The sequence below is a fragment of the Salvia splendens genome, chromosome 13 (assembly GCF_004379255.2).
Source record: "Salvia splendens isolate huo1 chromosome 13, SspV2, whole genome shotgun sequence".
Classification (NCBI taxonomy): domain Eukaryota; kingdom Viridiplantae; phylum Streptophyta; class Magnoliopsida; order Lamiales; family Lamiaceae; genus Salvia; species Salvia splendens.
Window position 1 is genome coordinate 32,923,256 of NC_056044.1, and position 22,461 is coordinate 32,945,716.

At 44.6% G+C, this 22,461-nt stretch overlaps 1 protein-coding gene across 3 annotated transcripts in view; it reads right to left on the bottom strand.

The window, feature by feature from the left end:
* Positions 1-1,533: 1,533 nt before the first annotated feature.
* The window catches only part of LOC121761751 (receptor-like protein 52), a 43,530-nt gene continuing 22,602 nt past the window's right edge, over positions 1,534-22,461 (bottom strand). For 2 of the 3 annotated variants that reach the window (XM_042157399.1, XM_042157397.1), the window contains 2 exons: positions 3,443-3,514; positions 1,534-3,053 (listed from right to left, as the gene is read on the bottom strand). In XM_042157399.1, the coding sequence (XP_042013333.1) occupies positions 1,771-3,053; positions 3,443-3,514 (1,355 nt within the window). In that variant the 3' untranslated portion in view covers positions 1,534-1,770. Of the gene's footprint in view, positions 3,054-3,442; positions 3,515-3,640; positions 3,713-3,928; positions 4,073-4,231; positions 4,304-4,386; positions 5,053-22,461 lie in introns of those variants that run through there. The other variant, XM_042157403.1, reaches the window with a different exon arrangement.

The following is a 22,461-nucleotide window of genomic DNA, read 5'->3' on the forward strand; positions in this document are numbered from 1 at the left end:
GTTGTGTCTTCATACATAGCATTATTCTACTCTCGAAATGCTTCCACTGAGTGTTGTTTCTTTTGAGTTCTTGTATCGCTGAAATATTATTCATTTTTGAGTTGTTGATTGTTGAGATACTCTGATTTTATTCGAGCTATTCCCATTTGTTTCGAGCTATGGTCGATTTGTGTTGTTTTCCCCTTTCTTCCCTGCTTCTTTAATCCCCCATAGTCGTGATCAACCGTGTTTTCTATCATTAGAAAATGCGGGCGTGACATTTGTGCACGTTGAAAAGAAGAAGAGTGAGAGAAAATATTTTATTTCTTGAATGATCGAACTGAAGAACAATGTCCACTATTTATAATAGTGGATACGGAACAAGAAAATAATCCTAATAAATAAGAAAAGATATGATAAATCAATAACTAACTAAATAATAAGATATGAGAATATTTTAGGAGATATGCTCGTATATGCTCGTATCAACTCCCCGCGGTTAAAATCCACCTTGAGGGTGGGAGCCACGACACAACGAAGAGCGACGCGAACAGAAGCTTTGGCGAGCTCTCCCCTCCTGGATCAAACACCACCGAATGGTTAAGCATCTCCCTTCACCAATTCCTCCAAGAAATCCGCCCAACGTGCCTGCGGATTGTTCGCACGATAGTTGAACACCCATTCCGAGGATGGCGGGTCGAACAACATAACCACATAGTGCAATATGTGCTCCTCCGGCATCAGCAAGTGTTCAAAATAATATTGCAGTCTCGAGATCCAATTCGCCGCCTCCGTACCATCAAATCGGGGCTGATGCATCTTAAACTGCCTCGGATGATCGAATTGCTGTCTAAAATTCTGCCTGCTTGCCGGATTATCCCAGCTCGTCGGCTGCCTAGCGAGATTACTCTCGGTCCTCGCTCTCGGCGGATCCCACGCGGAAGTCCGACCTGTGTGTGGACTCGCCCAAAAAGTCAACCCTATATTAGGGTTAGGGTTAGTCAGCAGCCCCGCGTAACCGCCGGCTGAAGTCTCCCCCCAACAGCTGCCACGACGGCCCCACTTGCGCACCCCCGGTTGCCTGCGTGAACACCGGAAACTGATCGAACTGGTGCAGCCCGCCTGACGGGGGTTCCGGCTCCGGCCGCGGGGGTGGTACCGCCTTCACGGCGCCTCGTTCAGCCGCCTTCAAGCGCGCCTCCATGCGTGCAATTGACGCCAGCACATGCTCCATCGTGATTGAACCGGCGTCCAAGTTTCTGGTGGACGACGGAAGTGGTTCTAGGCCACGAATCGTCATCCCCTCCGAACGTCCGGCGTCGAAAATTAGGGTTTGTGCGTTTGTGCTCGTTGAAAAGAAGAAGAGTGAGAGAAAATATTTTATTTCTTGAATGATCGAACTGAAGAACAATGTCCACTACTTATAATAGTGGATACGGAACAAGAAAATAATCCTAATAAATATGAAAAGATATGATAAATCAATAACTAAATAATAAGATATGAGAATATTTTAAGAGATATGCTCGTATCAGACATAGAAAAAAAATGGTATGGTAGAAGTATTATTAATTATAAATGAAATCCAAATCATTAAAGAAACAAACTACAGACAGTGTGACTAAACTTTGTAAATGGATCAAAATGACCAAACATAGACTATAAATACCAATGAAAAAGCTAAAAACAACAGAAATACCAATGAAAAAGCTAAAAAGAAATAGAAAACACAACTCAAACACATAGTTCCAAATAAAAAAAAGAAATCACACAATTCTCTTTTGCTTTGAATCAAGTTCCCTTGCGTGTTGGTGCAGCTCTATAGCGTCTCTTCTTAGTCTTATATTGATATCCAACCCCGAAAAAGAATTCCACCAACCATCTTGGCCTTCCACTTCTTATTATCATGTAACCAATTCCGATCCCAACTATGAATCCACTTCCATATCCCATCACCACACTTCTCCAACCAAATCCATCTATGAATTCATCTTCATCATCATCTTCTTCTTCTCCAGGTTGCATCGATTTCTCATTCTCGTCTTGGCATTTTCTCGTCAATGGAACTCCACACAATCCCAAGTTTCCAATGTATGAATCATTCTCAAATGTGGAGAATTGATTAGATCGTGGTATTTTCCCCACAAGATTGTTCCATGAGAGGTTAAATTTCGCAAGAAATGTCAACCTAGTCAATTCACTTGGAATTTCTCCGTCCAATTTGTTTGTTGACAAGTCTAACGATTCGAGTTCAGTCATGTTTCCAAGAGATGAAGGTATATGCCCCGTGAGGCTATTATGGGACAAGTTCATATATTTGAGAATTTTAAGATTTCCTATGGAAGGTGGAATAGTCCCGGAGAAACTATTGGAGGATAAATCAACCGTGGTGAAGGCTTCCAACAGTCTATTCAATAACTGATCTTGGCCTTTCAAGGTGACTATTATATTCACAAACTGTCGATATCCCATGTCGTCGAAGTTAAGAATTGTGTCATTTCTTTGCTTTTCCTCTATCATTGCTCTGAAATTGTTGAAATATCTATCGGGTAGAGAGCCAACAAATGCATTCTGAGAGATATCTAGAACTTGTAACTCAGGAAACGGGAGTTTGGTTGGTGAAGGAAGTGATATGTTGCCACCAAACTTGTTAGACCTCAACACTAGCACTTTAAAGTTGGGAAGGCCTCCCATCCAAAAGGGAAATTCACCTTGCATTCTATTATTTCCGACGTCGAGACCCGTTAGGCGTTGGCAATTGATTAATGATTCAGGTAATTGTCCTTGGAATTTGTTATTACCCAAATTGATGGATATAACATTACAACCCTCGGTAAAGTTAGATGGAATGAGGCCACTGAGGTGATTCATATTTAGGTGAAAGATTTCCACAGATCCGATGAAGTTTCCGAAGCACTGTGGCAGTCTTCCTTCTAAAGTATTGTTTGAGAGAAGAAAATAACGAAGGGTTGACAAGTTGCAGATGGAGGATGAGAGCTCACCATTTAAATTGTTGGAAGATAGATACAAGCCCAGCAGATTTGAAAGATTTCCGATTGTGGATGGAATTGGACCTTCAAACAATATGTTTGTAAGATAAAACAAGGATGTAAATCACATTTATTTATATTAAAAAATACACATGCATGACATTTTATTTAATTCATTTTTTAAAGCTTGTGCCGAACTCAAATGGAACTCCTAAAATGGGACGGATGAAGTATATTTTAGAATGTATTATTTTCCCAACAAGATTATTATTGTTATTATTTATTTTTTTAAAAAATCAACTCCGGAGGAAATTACAAATAAACTTTTTAAAACTCGTGCCGAACTCAAATAGAAACTCGGTACCTCATGCAATAATGTCTAAGCTCCTTGCCGCTAGGACAAAGGCTCTGGACTTCCCAACAAGATTATTTAGGATATGTCGAGTTGCAGATGGAGGAGGATGAGAGCTCACCATTTAATTTGTTCGAAGAGAGATCCAAGTTGTTCAAATTTGATAGATTTCCAATGGTGGATGGTATTGGACCTTCAAACAATTTATTTAAAAGATAAGAAGCATAATAAACAAATTTCTATACATCTAAAATGTGGTTTTTGGCCAACAAGATTACTTAAAGAGATGTCAAGTTGCAAATGGAAGATGAGAGCTCACCACTTAATTTGTTGGAAGAAAGAGCTAAGCCCATTAGATTTGATAGACTTCCAATGATGGATGGTATTGGACCTTCAAACAATTTATTTCAAAGATAAATAATTAAGGATATAAATCAAAGTTCTTTAATTTTAAAAAGCACATGCATAGCATTTTAACCTCACTTTTATGACTAATGCATTGCAATCTTTTTAAAAAGAATTACTTAATTCAAACTGTGGTTATTGCAAATTGTCATTAGTAAGAATAAGAAATTTACTATATTGAGAAACGACTTAATAAATTTACCACTGAAAGAATTATTCTTCAAAAATAAGTGAGTAAGGCTTTTCATGTTGCCAACTTCTTTTGGGATTGATCCACTAAGTTTGTTAGAGCCCAAATCCATCACCTCCAATTTATCAATACCACAAATCTCTTTGGGAATTGTACCTGTAGAATTAATTTCAATTTCATAACATTATATATGTAAACAATATGATTATATAGATTAAAATAATAAAAAAATTGTTCTAGAAATGGCATAACAATTTAGGTATTGTGAAATTTATGACATACTATTTGAAGTTGCACATGAGGATGGGAGCTCACCATTTAGTTTGTTGGAAGAGAGAACCAATTGCTCCAAATTTGATAGATTCCCAATGGTGGATGCTATTGGGCCTTCAAACAATTTATTTCAAAGATAAATAAAGATATTTCAAAGAAATTTACTTAATAACTCTTTCAATAATGAAGAATATCACCTCTTAGATTGTTGCCAGAAAGCCATAATTCCTTAAGGTGTGTGATGTTCCCAATTTGTGAAGGCACATATCCACCAAAGTTGTTCAATCCCAAGTCAAGACTCTCAAGTTGTGAACATTCACCCAAACTCATTGGTATCTCTCCCTCCAATGTATTATTGTATAACCAAAGATCTTTAAGTCTTGGAAGGTTGCAAATGTGCTTTGGTAGGGGACCATGTAAATAGTTGGAGCCCAAATCTAGAGAAACAAGAAAAGAAAGATTTCCGATTTCTGGTGGGATGCTACCTCCGAGTCCCATATACGAGAGTCGCAATTGAGTCACCCTACTATGAGGTGAATCACAAGTAACTCCGAACCACGTACACACAGAGGTTCCACTCGTCCAATTATTTTTCAAAATATTGTTAGGATCTGAAGTGATGAAGGATTTCAATGCAACAAGTGCAGACTCATCACTACTGATTTGATGAGTAGTAGCACAACTAAGAGAAGAAAACAATAAGAGTAGGGAAAGTAGGAAAAATGGGGAATTAACTCTCTCCATATTTTGCAAATGCAGACTGCTAAATGCTAATTGAAGTGATGTGTTCAATTTGGAGATATTCACAAGGTGTAGAATACATAATGAAGCTAAAACATATAACCACATATTTTCCTGTCCCATTAATGGAAAATGCAAAATGAAGCTAAATCAAATAAACCCACGTATATTCTTGTCCTTTTAACGGAAAATGAGTCAATTTTGGAGGCAAAAGACACAAAGACTACTCAAAAGGTGTCAATTGCATGATTAAGCAAAATCAAATAAAGCCACATATTTTTTTGTCCCATTAATGGGAAATGCATAATGAAGGTAATCAAATATGACCACATATTTTCTGGTCCCAATAATGGAATATCAAAGAAGCTTTTCAAATAAACTCCAGACAGGCATTGTTTGTGTTCGAATAGTTGACTACAACAGTAGTTTGATATTGTTTGTTTTGGGTCAAACCCGCACGAATTTGTTATTAGGTCACTCCTAACATGAATTATATTTACCTTCCAACGTCCCTCAGACACACGATATGGAATAGGTTTGTACTCAACCATTTGTGTCGCTACAACTCATATAAGGTTCAAATGAATTTCGTAATTTTGGAAATGAATTAATTAAATTTAAACACAACATGTAATGCTAATTATATTTAACGTGGGAATTAACAATGATATTTAAGTATAAATTACACATAAAAGTACATCCATGAATATGAATTTCACCAACAATGGGATTAAAATTGGTACTACTTACTTGAAAATATCCTATGTAATTTGTACTAATGCATTTATCACTCTTACCGAATCATTTCTAAATAAATATAGAGAGAGGAAGTGATTCAAAATAAAGTGAGAAAAATATAATATTTTTTCTGTGTCAGGTTAATATGTGTAGTGTCAAGTTTGATATTTATTCGTATATGATATTTATATTAAAACAACACATATATGCTATGATGAAATGTTACGTGTACTCGTTTTATTTATAATTGAGTCTCACCAATCTGTGAATTATATTTTTAATTTATTTGGAAGAATAATAATAGAAATTCATATAGAGAAGTATGATAAATATGTAAATGGGCTGAGATTACAACAGTGAGATATTTGTTCTTGCGCCTTTGGCCTCATTAGAGCGTGCGGATTTTGCAGATTTACAACACGATTTTTTAATTTATTTATTCCCCAAACGACTCTTTGAAATTTTAACAAATATTTTTCGATTTTTAAAAGATTTATAATAATATAAAATTAAGATCTTAATATGATGAATAAAAGTTAATCCAACGCATGCATGCATGAGAATTGTCTTCATTCAATATAATTATTTGGGCTGTACAATTGTATGTGGACTATTATTTGGGCCTGGGAATTAATTTGGCCCAGATGATGCATTGGGCTTGTGGTTGCCCTAGCCCAGTTCCCGGATGATATACTGTTACGAATGCAACAAACCCATCGACGGAGGATGCCTCGGAGGAGACGACGGGCGCATTAGCCCCAGCCGAGGCGTTAGAGTCGACGGAGGACGCCTCGGAGGAGACGACGGGCGCATTAGCCCCAGCCGAGGCGTTAGGGTCGCAGGAGGAAGAAGCGCAAGAGGAGAGGCAGATACCGGCACCGGCAACGCGATCGGCTGAAAGCTCCCAGCCGATTGCTTACCTAAAATAGTCTTTTTTCCTTTTATTTTTGAAACTATTTTTTATTATTTTTTGGTCTTTTAGATAATTACGCAATTACTTTATTTCCCTTTTTCTGGTCGGGTTTTCTTTGTTGGTTCTTTCCCGATATCTAGGATAGGTCGAACCAACCCTAGGGTCCATAGATTATAAATAGGGCCTCTCATTATTCTTTCAATCAATTAATGAAGAATTATTTTGCCCACAATACTTGTGAAATACTCTAAGAATCTTAAACCCTGCCGACGGAGAAGGACTTCCGCGCCAGTCTCGAGTAGCCGCCGATCGCATCGTTAGGGACGCCGGAAAATTGGTGTATTGCGTACGTAAACAGCAAGGTTTCTTCGTTAAGAGAAGTGTGCTCTTAACAACTGGTGCTTTCATCCAGTACTCATGGATGCGATAGACTTCAACAATGCGTCTCGGCCGCCGCTGACCGGGGCCAACGCGACGGAACTAGGGTTGGGCGTGTCCCACCGCCCATCGGGAAGTAGGGAAACGTCTGGCCAGCCGCGGCAGCAGTACCGCGAGAGTACTCGCGAGGGGGACCGGTCTCTGGGAGGTTCGACCGTCGACCCTATCGCGCAGGGTTTCGAGCGTATTATGGCGCGTTTCGATCAATTGGAGATGCGGATGGATAATTCCGACCGCCGGATGGACGTTATGGAGGGCCCCCCTTTACAAGACGAAGATTTCATCGCCGAGGATTATGAGTCTGACGATCGGGAGTATCGCCTACATCGTGACATGTATCTCCCTTCGACGGGCTCGAACCCTAGGTTTAATAGCGGGTTTCGCGGTGGCAGACCGCCTCGGGGGGGAGACGGGATGTGCATGGCGGACGGGACACATATCGCCGCGACGAGGGTGTGACGTTCGGCGGGCGACAGCGTCGCACGACGAGTTGGGAATTACCGCAGACGCGTGTCCGTGGGGGTCATCTGCCCCGTCGGCCAACAGCCTGGGACAGCCCGCGACAGAGGGAGCTCGCCGTGCCGAGACAGGGCGGCGACGATAATTCGGGAGTAAGTATGCGGGCGCCACACTTCGACGGATCTAACGCAACGAATTGGATATCTCGCGTGGAGTACTACTTTAATCACAAGCTCATACCGGAAGAAGACAGCCTACATTACGCAGTCATGCTATTTGAACTGCCAGCGGCAGAATGGGTCTTTAATTACCAGAAGAACAATCCATATGTAACTTGTCCCGAATTTTTGGAGGACGTACGCCACAGATTCGATCCTCAGAGCTTTAAGAATTATACGGGCCCGCTGGCCAAGCTGGTCCAGACAGGGTTGGTCGCAGAGTACCATAACACCTTCGAGCGGTATTTGGACAGAGTCCAGGGTCTTTCGGATGAAGCTTTAATCCCAATCTTTATTGAGGGTCTTAAACAACCGATCCAGGAGTCAGTAGAATTACGCCAACCACAGTCATTAGCAGAGGCAATGGCATTGGCCCTCCGGCTAGGGGCGAGTCAGGAGCACCGGGCTCAGCAATCCTCGGCACTCCCCAAATGCCAGTGGCCACCCAGGGACCCTCGGCATCCTACGGGTGCGCCTCCCACCAGCTCGGCACCCTCGCCGTCTGGGGGTCCGTCGACCCAACCGAGAGCCACATCGACAAAAGTCTCGCTCGCGGAGAAGTCAGAGAGATCAAGGAAGGGTTTATGTTGGCATTGTCCCGAGAAGTATGTCCTGGGACATGTGTGTGCGGTAAAGCTGTTGTGCTATGTGGGGGACGAAGACGACGAGGAGACACAACTGGATCCCGAGTGCCAAGTGCAGGACGATCACGTTATCACGGCAGACCTATCACATTTGCACTCTTTAAATGGGAATAGTCGATCACGGCCGTTCTGTGTGACGGGGCGAATAGGGTCCACGAAGGTTGGCGTATTGATTGATACAGGGAGCACCCACGACTTCCTTCACCCACGGATCGCCGAGAACCTCCAGCTCGCGTTAACGCCCATTCGGCCGTTTAGGGTGTATGTGGGGAACGGAGCCTCGCTGTTGTGTGCACACGTCTCGCGTTGTACGAAATTAACTATGCAAGACGTCCAGTTTTTGGTGGATTTACACATTCTCGAGGTCCATGGGGCGGACGTCATTCTCGGGATGGACTGGCTAGAGTCCCTGGGAAAGATCTCCGTGGACTTTGCGGGGAAAACCTTGGAGTTCCAGCAAGGAGAGAGGTCGATTGTGTTGACAGGGGATAGACCGGGACCGCAGCAGTTGTCATTGAATTGTTGGCTGCTCACTCACCGTCCCATGAATTTTATGAAATAGTCCCACTGGACTCGGAGCACGAGACACGGGAGGAGTTGGCGGACGAGCTGGGTTTCCCACCCGATCTATCTCCGCAAATCAAGGAGGTGTTGGAGGCTCATCGGCAGGTGTTTTCCTTGCCAGTAGGAATGCCACCTAAACGTGTGTTCGATCATAAGATCCATTTGCTCCCGAACACCAAACCGATCAATGTAAGACCGTACCGCTACCCTTACGTCCAAAAGAATGAGATTGAGCGCCAGGTACGGGAGATGCTCGACCAAGGGATAATCCAGAGGAGTCAGAGCCCATTTTCCTCCCCAGTTTTGTTAATTCGGAAGAAGGATGGAACGTTCAGGTTTTGCATAGATTATCGGGCACTAAACTCAGCTACTGTCCCAGACCACTTCCCGATTCCAACTGCAGACGAATTATTCGACGAATTAGGAGCGGCCAGGTTTTTCACAAAATTGGACTTGCGATCCAGGTACCATCAAATTCGGATGCACGGGGAGGATATTTTCAAGACGGCATTCCGCACTCATGATGGCCATTTTGAGTTTCTGGTCATGCCTTTTGGTCTGACAAATGCACCATCCACGTTTCAGGCAGCCATGAATGGGATATTTCAGCCTTTCTTTCGAAAGTTTGTCATAGTGTTTTTCGATGATATCTTGGTGTACAGTCCTTCCCTCGAGACACACTGCGATCACTTGACGGAGGTGCTATCATTATTGCGCCATCACCAGTTCTTTGTGAAATTGACAAAGTGCTCGTTCTGTAGCACCACAGTCGAGTACTTGGGCCACCTTATTTCTGCAGGACAGCTGAAGGCAGACCCGACAAAACTCGACGCTATGACCGCATGGCCTATTCCACAGACAGTAAAGCAGTTACGAGGATTTTTGGGACTGACCGGTTATTATCGCCGTTTCGTCGCGAACTATGCCATGATCGCGGCACCTCTCACGGATTTGCTTAAAAAGGATGCCTTCGAATGGGAAGCGGCAGCAGGGGAAGCTTTAGAAGCCCTCAAACGGGCAATGACCTCGGCCCCGGTCTTAAGCCTCCCAAATTTCATGAAACCATTTTGCCTTGAAACCGACGCCTCGGACGTGGGCATCGGAGCGGTGCTCATTCAGGACGGTCATCCCATCGCGTTCTTTAGCAAGAAATTGGGCCCCAAACGGAGGGCAGCCTCGACTTATCACAAGGAGTTGTTCGCCATTGTGGAGGCCATTCAAAAATGGTGCCAGTACTTGTTAGGGAGAGAGTTCGTCATTCGATCTGATCAAAAGAGCTTAAAAGAACTGTTCCAAAAAATCGTTCACACCCCGGATCAGCAAATGTACGTCCGTAAGTTGATGGGGTACAAGTTCCGAATCGAATACAAGAAGGGGATATCAAATAAGGCGGCCGACGCTCTCTCCTGGTGCGAGGAAGACGCCCCGGATCCATCACTGACGGCCGCGTCCTCAGAGGAGGAGTGCGCCTCGGGAACGGCATTGTTGACAGCCGTGGCGCACCCCCGCCCACTCCTGCTGGACGTACTTCGCTGGGAGACCGCGACATTGCCGGATTTGGTAGCGCTGACGGCGACGATCAAGTCGGGCGAGGCTCCGGCGCACCTATCATGGGTTGATGGTTTGATCTATTTTAACCGGAGGGTGCTTGTAAGCGCAGCGTCGACCATGAAGAAGTTATTATTGGAGGAACATCATTGCACCCCTCTCACAGGTCATCCCGGCCACGACCGCACCTTCCGCTTGTTAGCCGCGGGGTTCTACTGGCCTAAAATGCGGAAAGAGGCCCGAGACTTTGTGGATGCGTGTGTCGTGTGTCAATCCACTAAATACTCGACACAGAAACCGGCAGGGCTCCTTCAACCTCTTCCCGTGCCGACCCAGGTTTGGGATGACGTATCAATGGACTTCATCACAGGGCTGCCACAGTCCCGCGGGTATACTACTATTATGGTGGTCGTCGATAGGTTGTCCAAGTACGCCCATTTCGCGGCCTTACCCACCCGCTTTGACGCCCTCCGCGTGGCGCATCTCTTCGTCAACACTGTGGTCTGCCATCACGGATTTCCAAAGACACTGGTTTCGGACCGTGACCCGGTTTTCTTAAATGCCATATGGGAAGAGATATTGCGTCTTAGTGGCACGAAGTTGAAGTTTTCAATGGCTTACCACCCGCAGTCGGACGGCCAGACAGAGATTCGTAATAAGGGTTTGGAGCAGTATCTCCGGGCCTTCACGGCGGATCGCCCATCTACGTGGTCTAATTTTCTGCCATGGGCAGAATTGGCGTTGAATTGTTTTCACCATACGGGCCTAGGGACGTCGCCGTTTCGGGCTTTGTATGGACGGGAGCCGCCGACCCTGGTGGCAGCGCCGCCGTCCGTCAGAACCCCGCCCAACGTGGCGGAGTTGATTAAGGAGAGGGGCGAGCTGCTGGTGGAATTGCGCAGAAATCTCCAAGGAGCTCAACAGCGCATGACCGCAACGGCGAATAAACACCGCCGTCACATCGAGTTCGAGGTGGGGGACTTTGTATGGTTGAAGCTGCAGCCGTATCGACAGTACTCCGTGGCGAAGCCAATCTCGGCGAAGTTGGCCAAGCGATTTTATGGGCCTTTGATACGGTCCCACAACAGCCAGACCATGAGCATGCATGCGACGAGCAGCCGGAGGTAGATGCGGGAGGAGATCAACCGGAGGAACATCAACCGATTGCAGCATCAAGGCCGACGAGGAATAGGCGTCCGCCTAACAGGCTCGGAGACTTCGTCTCCAAATAGGCGTCCGAAAGGCCCATATGTTATCTTGAGTTATTTTGTTATTTTTATTTTTTGTTTACTCTTTTTCCTTTTGCTACTAGAATAACGTTAGTTTATTTCAATTAATTCGAGCATAATTATAAGCTCCGTCGGGTTTTCTTGTTGGTTCTTTCCCGATGTAGGATTAGGTCGAACCAAACCTAGGGTCCATAGAATATAAATAGGGCTACTTTGTTCATACTCTATTATGAATGAAAATATTATTTTGCCCAACAAATCGTTGACAACTGAAAACCTAGGCGACGAACTGCCCGACGGGAACTAAAACCCGCGCACAGTCAATCTCCTTGAAGCCGCAGACCCTAATTCGGGCGCCGGACTGTTACATCGCCGTCAACTACGGTTGCCGGTTCGTTGAGGGAAGAAATACCCTTAACATCTGGTGCTTTAATCTAGTTACTCATGAGTCGTTTCAACAATTACGGGAAATCAACGTGGGGCAGCCATCGCTTGGATTCGTTTCCTAATGGGGCTTCGCGCCGTCCGAACGTATACAATCGTCGTAATGGACCCTTTCAGCGACCGAACATGGACGAAGGGGATTCGGGGGGACGTCCGACGGACGACGCGCTTCATGATGACTCCGTCTCCGGGAAGCTGGATCGCTTACTGGACAAGATGGATAAATTTGAGTTATGGAGGGAGGATGCGGATCGCCGCTTCGATGGTTTGGATCTGAACGTGTCAAGGGAGCCGGAGCCTCCCCTAGGGTTTGACGAGGCTGATGAGGGGGAGTTTGAGGATTTTAGACGGAGGAAATCGGGCGACAGAGGGGGTCGCGCCAGGAACCCTAGCTTCGGCGGTCGCGGGGTGACGATGGATGAGAGGGGCCGCAGGGGTGAAAGGGAGATGATGGATACGGGCTGGGATCAACCCGAGAATCGCTACGCACGCGCGCAGTTCGGGGGATATTCGCAGCTATTTGATACTCCTTTGTCGTGTTGGGATCCGCCTCACAAGTTTCACCCTTCGGCGGTAGGGTTTGACAAGAATGTGGTATCTATGAAGCCACCGAGATTCGATGGGAACGACGCAACTAACTGGATCTCCCGAGTTCAGTACTATTTTGATCATGTGATGATGCCCGACGCCCAACGTATTCATTATGCGGTTATGCTATTCGATCCCCCGGCGTCGGAGTGGGTATTTAATTATTGTGCCAATACCGATTTCGTCACGTGGCAAGACTTTTTGGAGGACGTCCGCCACCGTTTCGACAGGCAAAGCTTCAAAGATTATTTCGGGTTGATAGCAAAGTTGACACAGACAGGCACGGTGTTAGAGTACCACGATACGTTTGAAAGGTACCTTAATCGGGTCCATGGAGTCCCGGAGGCGAAACTCTACACGCTATTTGTAGCGGGCTTGAAGACAGATATGCATGAGCGCCTGAAACTACACCGCCCTACCTCGCTGGCGGCGGCCATGGCTCTATCTCTGGACCTCGCGGATACACACGCAGACGCGAGTATGGCACCGCCGTCTGTGGCACCTCCGCGTCGGCAGTTGCAGGGTCGCGATAATAGGGTGCCCACGGCGCCGGCAGGTGTCCCACCGCCGTCGACTGTTGCAGCCGCGTCGGGACTGCCGACGGGTCAGCTATAGCGCCCGAAGGAACAGACGCGCCTCCCTGTGATCAGGGTATCGCAGACGGAAAAATCAGAACGCTCACGCCTAGGGCTTTGCTGGCATTGCCCGAAAAAATGGGTTGTGGGTCACGTGTGTAAGCAGCGCTTGCTATGCTATGAGGATGAGGCTGTTGAGTTGGAAGATGATGCTCGTGATGAGGACGATATCAGGGAAGTCGCGAATATACACTCAATGGACGGGGGACGTCGTTCTAGACCGCTTAAGGTCTTGGGTCAGATTCAGGATCATGAGGTCTGTATTCTTATTGACACCGGGAGCGATCGAGACTTCCTGCACCCGACAATCGCGGAAAGTTTACATTTGCCGTTGTCCCCGGTTAGACCTTTTCGGGTGTTGGTGGGCAATGGAGCCGCCTTACTGTGCACCCACATGTCGAGACAGACCAAGCTAATGGTGCAGGGATCCGTGTTCGTAGTGGACCTCCACATTTTGCCAATTCACGGTCCGGACGTGATTTTAGGGATGGATTGGATAGAATCGCTGGGCAAGATTTCCGCGGATTTCGCCGGCAAAACCTTGGAATTCTCTCACGAGGGACGACCGTTCATCTTGAAAGGTATCACAGCCCCCCCTCGTCGCCTCAGTATACAGTCCCTATTCTCGATGCGGGCTTCTTCCGGTGTGGCGGCATGTTTCGAAATCGCGCTATTGGATCGGGAGTCCGACCCGCAGGATGGGGAAGTTTTTCGCACTGTGTTCAAAATACCGACGGCCATGCCCCCGGCACGACAGTATGATCACCGGATTCATTTGCAACCCGGGTCTAAGCCTGTGAATGTGCGACCGTACACGTACCCATATTTCCAGAAGAACGAGATCGAGCGGCAGGTGAGAGAGATGTTGGAGCAAGGAATCATCCAACGGAGCAGCAGCCCGTTCTCTTCGCCAGTGTTACTAATCAGAAAAAAAAGACGGGTCTTTCCGTTTCTGCATTGACTATCGGGCTTTGAACAGTGCAACGGTACCTGATCACTTCCCCATCCCCACGGCGGATGAGCTGTTTGATGAACTGGGGAAAGCGAGAGTATTCTCTAAATTGGATTTGCGGTCGGGTTATCACCAGATTCGAATGCATGAAGAGGATGTCTTCAAGACGGCTTTCCGGACTCACGACGGGCACTTTGAGTTCCTCGTGATGCCTTTCGGCCTAACCAACGCGCCGTCCACTTTCCAGGCTGCCATCAACGCCATATTTCAGCCTATGCTCCGCAAGTTTGTCATCGTTTTTTTCGATGATATTCTCATATATAGCCCTTCCGCCGAAGATCATGAAACGCACCTGTCGGCCGTGCTGGCTATCCTACAGAAGCACAGCTTCTACGTTAAACTGTCCAAATGCTCCTTTTGCAATTCGACGGTTGAATATCTGGGTCACCTTATTGCGGATGGATTATTGAAGGCGGATCCTAGTAAAATCGAGGCGATGACGGCGTGGCCGGTCCCCAGGACCATGAAGCAGTTGAGAGGTTTTTTGGGGTTGACGGGCTACTATAGGAGATTCATTGCTCGGTACGCGCTCATCGCCGCCCCGCTTACGGATCTATTGAAAAAGGAAGCATTCTGCTGGTCGCCCGCCGCGGAGGAGAGTTTTTTGGCGTTGAAACAGGCGATGACTAAGGCACCCGTGCTCCGGTTGCCCGATTTTGAGCGCCCTTTCTGTGTGGAGACAGATGCTTGTGATTCGGGGATTGGAGCGGTCCTATTGAAGGACAATCACCCGATATCCTTCTACAGCAAGAAGCTGGGCCCGCGTCGCCGGGTAGCCTCGACTTATCACAAGGAATTGTATGCCATCGTGGAGGCGGTTCAGAAGTGGCGTCAATATTTGTTAGGCCGCGAATTTGTAATCCGGAGCGACCAGAAGAGTTTGAGAGAGTTACTGCAGCAAGTGGTTCAAACACCAGATCAACAGCTGTACGTCATGAAGCTTATGGGCTATAAGTTTACGATTGAATATAAGAAGGGGAGTACTAATAACGTGGCGGATGCCTTGTCGCGCCGCGAGGAGTCCCAGGAGACAGCGGATGCCGCGGGTCTGGCGGAGCAAGCCGCGACCGACGCCAGTCAGCACTGCCACGAGCTTATTACGGCGTCCCAGCCGATACCGCACCTGCTGGAGCTGCTACGCAGAGAGACAGCTTCGTCTCCGAAAATGAGGGAAATCGCCACGGCTATTAAGGCTGGCACAGCCGCCGCCCATTTAACCTTGGTGGATGGTCTGGTCTATCATAAGCGACGTATTTTTGTCGGTTCCCGTTCGTCGGCACGCGCACCGATCCTGGCGGAATATCACAGTTCAAAATCAGCTGGCCACCCGGGGTTTGAACGCACCTTGAGACGAGTCGGGGCGGAATTTTATTGGCCCCGTATGAAGCAGGAGGTAAAGAAGTTCGTGGAAGCTTGCGTCATATGTCAGATGACGAAGTACTCCACTCAGAAGCCCGCGGGCCTTTTGCAACCATTACCGGTGCCGACGCGCGTGTAGGAAGACCTGTCTATGGATTTTATCACGGGCTGCCGCAGTCTCGGGGTTATACGGCAATTATGGTGGTCGTCGACCGCTTATCTAAGTATGCACACTTCGCGCCCCTACCGAGCCGCTTTGACGCGTTACGAGTGGCTCATCTGTTTGTCAATACGGTGGTCCGCCATCATGGGTTTCCCAAAACCTTGGTGTCGGATAGGGATTCGGTCTTCTTGAATCAGGTATGGGAGGAGTTGATGCGTTTAAGTGGAACCAAGTTGAATTTTTCGACGGCATATCATCCCCAGTCGGATGGTCAGACAGAGGTGCGTAATAGGGGCTTGGAGCAGTATCTCCGCGCGTTTACGGCTGACCGACCCTCTAAGTGGGCCAATTTTCTTCCGTGGGCGGAGCTTGCCCTGAATTGCTTTCACCACGCAGGTCTGGGCATGTCGCCTTTTAAGGCATTGTATGGTCGCGACCCTCCTAGTCTGGTGTTCGCGCAACCGTCAGCAGCAACCCCGCCGTCGGCGGCAGAGCTGATTCGACAGAGGAGCGCACTGCTCGTGGACCTGCGGCGGAATCTGGAGCGCGCGCAGCAGCGTATGCGTGAGTCAGCAAATAAACATTGTCGCCACGTCGAATTTGTAGTAGGCGACATGGTGCTTTTAAAGCTCCAGCCGTATAGGCAACACTCGGTGGCGCGACCGCAGTCCGCCAAGCTAGCGAGGCGTTACTAGTGCCCGTTCGAGGTGTTGGAACGCATAGGTCCGGTGGCGTACAGGTTGCGTTTGCCTGGAGGTAGTCGAATTCATAACGTGTTCCACGTGGGCCTCCTTCGGCCATTTGTGGCAGGCGACGGGACAAGTGACGGGAAGGAGTTACCGTCAGAATTTTTTGGGGACAGGCCGGTAGTGTATCCTGTCCGGTTGCTGGATCGTCGGGTGTTGTGGCATGGAGACCAACCGGTGGAGCATGTAATGGTACATTGGTCCGACGGGACAAACTCCCCGACGTGGGAGCCGTTGGAGTTAGTGCAGCGGCGGTTTCCGAATGTTCTCCTTGAGGACAAGGAGGTTGCTATGGGGGAGAGGGTTGATACGGTCCCACAACAGCCAGACCATGAGCATGCATGCGACGAGCAGCCGGAGGTAGATGCGGGAGGAGATCAACCGGAGGAACATCAACCGATTGCAGCATCAAGGCCGACGAGGAATAGGCGTCCGCCTAACAGGCTCGGAGACTTCGTCTCCAAATAGGCGTCCGAAAGGCCCATATGTTATCTTGAGTTATTTTGTTATTTTTATTTTTTGTTTACTCATTTTCCTTTCGCTACTAGAATAACGTTAGTTTATTTCAATTAATTCGAGCATAATTATAAGCTCCGTCGGGTTTTCTTGTTGGTTCTTTCCCGATGTAGGATTAGGTCGAACCAAACCTAGGGTCCATAGAATATAAATCGGGCTACTTTGTTCATACTCTATTATGAATGAAAATATTATTTTGCCCAACAAATCGTTGACAACTAAAAACCTAGGTGACGAACTGCCCGACGGGAACGAAAACCCGCGCACAGTCGATCTCCTTGAAGCCGCCGACCCTAATTCGGGCGCCGGACTGTTACATCGCCGTCAACTACGGTTGCCGGTTCGTTGAGGGAAGAAATACCCTTATCAGCCTTTCCTTTCGAAATCCTGGAGCGAGTAGGTCCGGTGGCGTATAAGCTGCGACTTCCCGAAGGCAGCCGTGTGCATAACATTTTTCATGTCAGTCTGTTGCGGGCATTCGTCCAGGCGAACGAGGCGGTACCCTTGCTGCCGGCTTTCAGCGGGAGCCGACCCATTGCTTATCCGGTAGCCATTTTGGAGTCGCAGACGATGTGGCATGGTGGAGAGGCGGTGGAGCACGTGTTGGTGCGTTGGTTAGACGGGACGGATTCGCCTTCGTGGGAACCGTTGGCCGAGATACGCAAGCGATTTCTGGATATCCCCCTTGAGGACAAGGGTGTCGCTAAGGAGGGGGGAGTTGTTACGAATGCAACAAACCCATCGACGGAGGATGCCTCGGAGGAGACGACGGGCGCATTAGCCCCAGCCGAGGCGTTAGAGTCGACGGAGGACGCCTCGGAGGAGACGACAGGCGCATTAGCCCCAGCCGAGGCGTTAGGGTCGCAGGAGGAAGAAGCGCAAGATGAGAGGCAGATACCGGCGCCGGCAGAGGTGCCGACCAGGACGCTGAGGCCACGCGATCGGCTGAAAGCTCCCAGCCGATTGCTTACCTAAAATAGAGTCTTTTTTCCTTTTATTTTTGAAACTGTTTTTTTATTATTTTTTGGTCTTTTAGATAATTACGCAATTACTTTATTTCCATTTTTCTGGTCGGGTTTTCTTTGTTGGTTCTTTCCCGATATCTAGGATAGGTCGAACCAACCCTAGGTTCCATAGATTATAAATAGGGCCTCTCATTATTCTTTCAATCAATTAATGAAGAATTATTTTGCCCACAATACTTGTGCAATACTCTAAGAATCTTAAACCCTACCGACGGAGGAGGACTTCCGCGCCAGTCTCGAGTAGCCGCCGATCCCATCGTTAGGGACGCCGGAAAATTGGTGTATTGCGTACGTAAACAGCAAGGTTTCTTCGTTAAGAGAAGTGTGCTCTTAACATATACCCCTTTCCACTCTCTCTCCCCGCCACACATTCTACACTCTCTCATTCTCTCTCTGTTCTCTCACGTCTGTTGTGATTCCCTTCCTTCTTTCTTCTTCTCCGATGAGTCTCCGGTTGTTTCACGGTGATCTATCATGGTTATTTGAGTGATTGATCTTGTGTGAGTGTGGGAGAAAGTAACCAGTTCGTTGCTTGGGTTCTGGAGAAACTAGGGTTTCTGTTCCGAGGGTTTCTTGTGAGTTTGTGCTCGGAGAGTGGTTAGATCCGGTATAAAGGAGTGGTTTAGGGTTGGTATCCGGTGTGTGAGGTTAATCACTTGAGGATTCAACGGTGCTCCCTTGGATCTTGGTTTCTGGAGAATAGATTCGTACTATTAGCGGGTGGCTGAGCCATAGCTACGGGATCTATTCGAATCCTTTGGTTTCCTTGTTATTTCTACACTATTTCTGTATTACTCTTTTAGATCTGAGAGGATCGTGTGTGTTTTACAAACTAGGGTTTTGAGTGTGCAGGTTCTCGGTGGTCCTGTGGCATATCCGGTCAAGGATAGCGTGGTTCGAGATTAATAGCTAGTTACATTGTAATAGATAGGATTTACATTGTATAAATCAGTCGCGTGGGTGAGAGTTTGGCTGAGCTCTCTTGTATAAGAACAAAGAGGTCTCAGTAATTAGTGAATTCGGACAAGTCTGATTCCGAAAAATTTCGATAGCTTTTGTTTATATTTTTTTAAAAATCCAGAGTTAAAAGAAGAAACATTATAAAGAATATGAGAAATAATAGCATTTAAAAAAAATCACAATTATAAAATCTATGAAAATTCATAATTTTTTTTGCAATAAACTAATTAACAAATACCTAATCAAAAGAATGAAACAATTCATACACCATAACGAGTACTACCATTTATTTCCAGCATGGATTTTAAGAAATTAAATATTAAGAAAAGTGGGTGGAAACAAGTTAGTGGAATATGAGTCTTAATTTTATACTCCCTCCGTCCCCCAAAGTTTGTCCTATTGGATATGGGCCTCCTAATTGGATATGAATCGAGACTTCTAAAAATGGACCGGCCAAATTGGATATGGGCCTCCTAATTGCAGACGGAGGGGTAATGTCTAATGCAGATAACAAACATATTGTTACGATGAGTAAAATTCCATGCATGTGTATTTACGGTATGAATAAATTTGATTTATATACTTCTTTTATCTTTCAAATAAATTGTTTGAAGGTCCAATTCCATCCAACATCGGAAATCTTTCATATCTGGAGTCCTTTATTTGGGAAGCCTAAATAAATGTAAACACAAAGTAAGTTTCTTGGAGTGGTGGTCCAATTATTTTTCAAAATAATGTGAAATGAGTAAATTTTGGAGATAAAATAAAAAAGACTAATCACAAGGCATATAAAACCAAGAGCAGTGTGATACGAGTATTTCGATTAGTATTAATTAGTTTAGATATATTAGGGATTTGCATATCTTTTCTTATATTTGTTTCTTGTTCCCTAAGCTAGTATTCTAGTATTATAAATAGGGATAGGGTGTTATCATTTTATTCATTCAACCTCGGTTGAATGAATAATTATATTTCGTAATTTTGGAAATGAATTAATTAAATTTAAACAAAATATCTAATGATAATTATATTTAACGTGGGAATTGAGAATTATATGTAAGCATAAATTACACCTAAAAATACATCCATGAATAATAATTTCATCAGCAATGGGATTCAAATTTGGTACTCTCCGTCCCAACTAAGTTGAGTCGTATTCATTTCTGGGATATCCCAACTCAGTTAAGTCATTTTTTTTTGGCAAAAAAACAATATAGTACATAATAATTTATTGGAGTAAAAGCTTTGATGGAAAAAGGAAGTGATTGAAAGGGAAACATAAATGTGTCCAAGAGACATGCCTTACAAGACGGTTCGAGAATGGACTTTGATTTAAGCATAAGATGACTTGGATTTGCATCACATATTTTTTTCTATGGAATTAACTATTTTCAACCTCTCTCTTTTTATTTAATTTGACTATTGGTTGTTTATATACATAGTGTCAGTTTGATATTTATTCGTATACATATATGCTATGATGAAATGTTACGTGTACTCGTTTATTTATAACTAGTGGCTAGAGGTCTTTGGTTTGAGTCTCATCAATCTGTGAATTACATTTTTAATTTATTTGGAAGACTAATGTATTAGGGAATCGTATGTGAAGAATAATACCATAAATACTAATAATAGAAATTCATATAGAGAAGTATAATAAAAAAAGAATATATGTATGTAAATGGGCTGATAATTGCATTGGTGAAACCCATCTTGGGTTTGAATATTGGGCTGAGATTACAACAGTGAGATATTTGTTCTTGCGCCTTTGGCCTCATTAGAGCGTGCGGATTTTTGCAGATTAACAACACGATTTTTAATTTATTTTTTCCCTAAACGATTCTTTGAAATTTTAAGAAATATTTTTCGATTTTTAAATATATTTATAATAATAAAATTAAGATCTTAATTTTGTAGTTTTAAAATTTTATTTTCGTAAATTCATTAAAAATTCGGAATGCAACATAAACAAAGAATTACAAAAATTAAGAGATTGGACTTGCAAAATGTTGATAAGGGAAGAACAATAACAATGCATAAATTTGGATTTGTTCTCAACTATCCAACAAATGAACGTTTTTGTAAAATTGTATCTTATGCCATAGCTGGAAAATGTTATGTTGATGTTACCGTCAATAAATTAAACAATGTTGTCTATTCATAAAGCACACGACATTGTTTGGTTGAAAAATATGAACAATATACTACCGGTATAGGTGATTATAATTTTTACTATAAAATAATTGTGAACAAATTCAAACTTCAAATTATTTTGGTTGATTTTCAAAATTGCGGAACTTGCTAGAATTTGTCCGAACTCCGTAAATTTTTTTTGGCAATTTGCCTTACTATTCAATCACTACTTTATTAGTGAATTTCAGAATAAATTTCATTACATACTCCATGATCCGTCCTATAAATTTTGTCACTTATATTCAATTTCTTCCATATCACAAAATTTGTCATATTTAAGTTTTTTAGTTTGGTAACGGATCACACATACCATTAACTCATTCTCACACATTTGTTATAAAACTAATAGTACTATATAAAAGTAAGATTCACGTTATACTAACCTTTTCAACACACTTTCCATTAAATTTTTAAAACCCGTGATGAGTCAAAACGTGAAAAAATTTGTGTGACTCAGGGAATAAAATATGATGAATAAAAGTTAGTCCAACGCATGCATTCATGAGAATTGTCTTCATTCAATTATAATACCCTTTGATGTAAAAACGTATAGAAAATGATGAACTGATAAAAGGAACTCATAGAACTGGGAACTTCAGAGTATAAAAACTCAATGTAAAAATAATATTAAAAGTCAGTCTTTTAAGGTCATCAATGAAGCCTTTATATAGGTATTGGAAAATCCTAAACTTATAGAAAATAAAACTAGAAAGAAAATAACTAAAAGTAAAATCAGCAAAATAGGAAAACCTAATCTGTAGAAGGAAAAACAATTATTTTTAATATTTTTCCATCTACTAATTATATTAACTAGGAAATAAATAAAACCTAAAATATAAATTGCTTAACCTCCAAGTCTTATATTCTATAACCGCATCATATTCCCCTTCTTGAAAAAGACTCGTCTCGAATCCGTCCTTGAGTCTGCTTTACTGAAATAACATCTTAATCTAATCAAAATTTCTCCAGACATCAATCATCATGCCATCCTTCTTTCAAAGATGAAACCACTGGCTTAAGCTCTCTCTACCTCTTCCGCTCACCAAAAGAGATAGTATCTCAGCACTTGGAGTCTTGACAATCAAGTATTGAGGCATTAACGTGCCATCATAATCCAAAAGTATAGCCTTGTGTTTGGC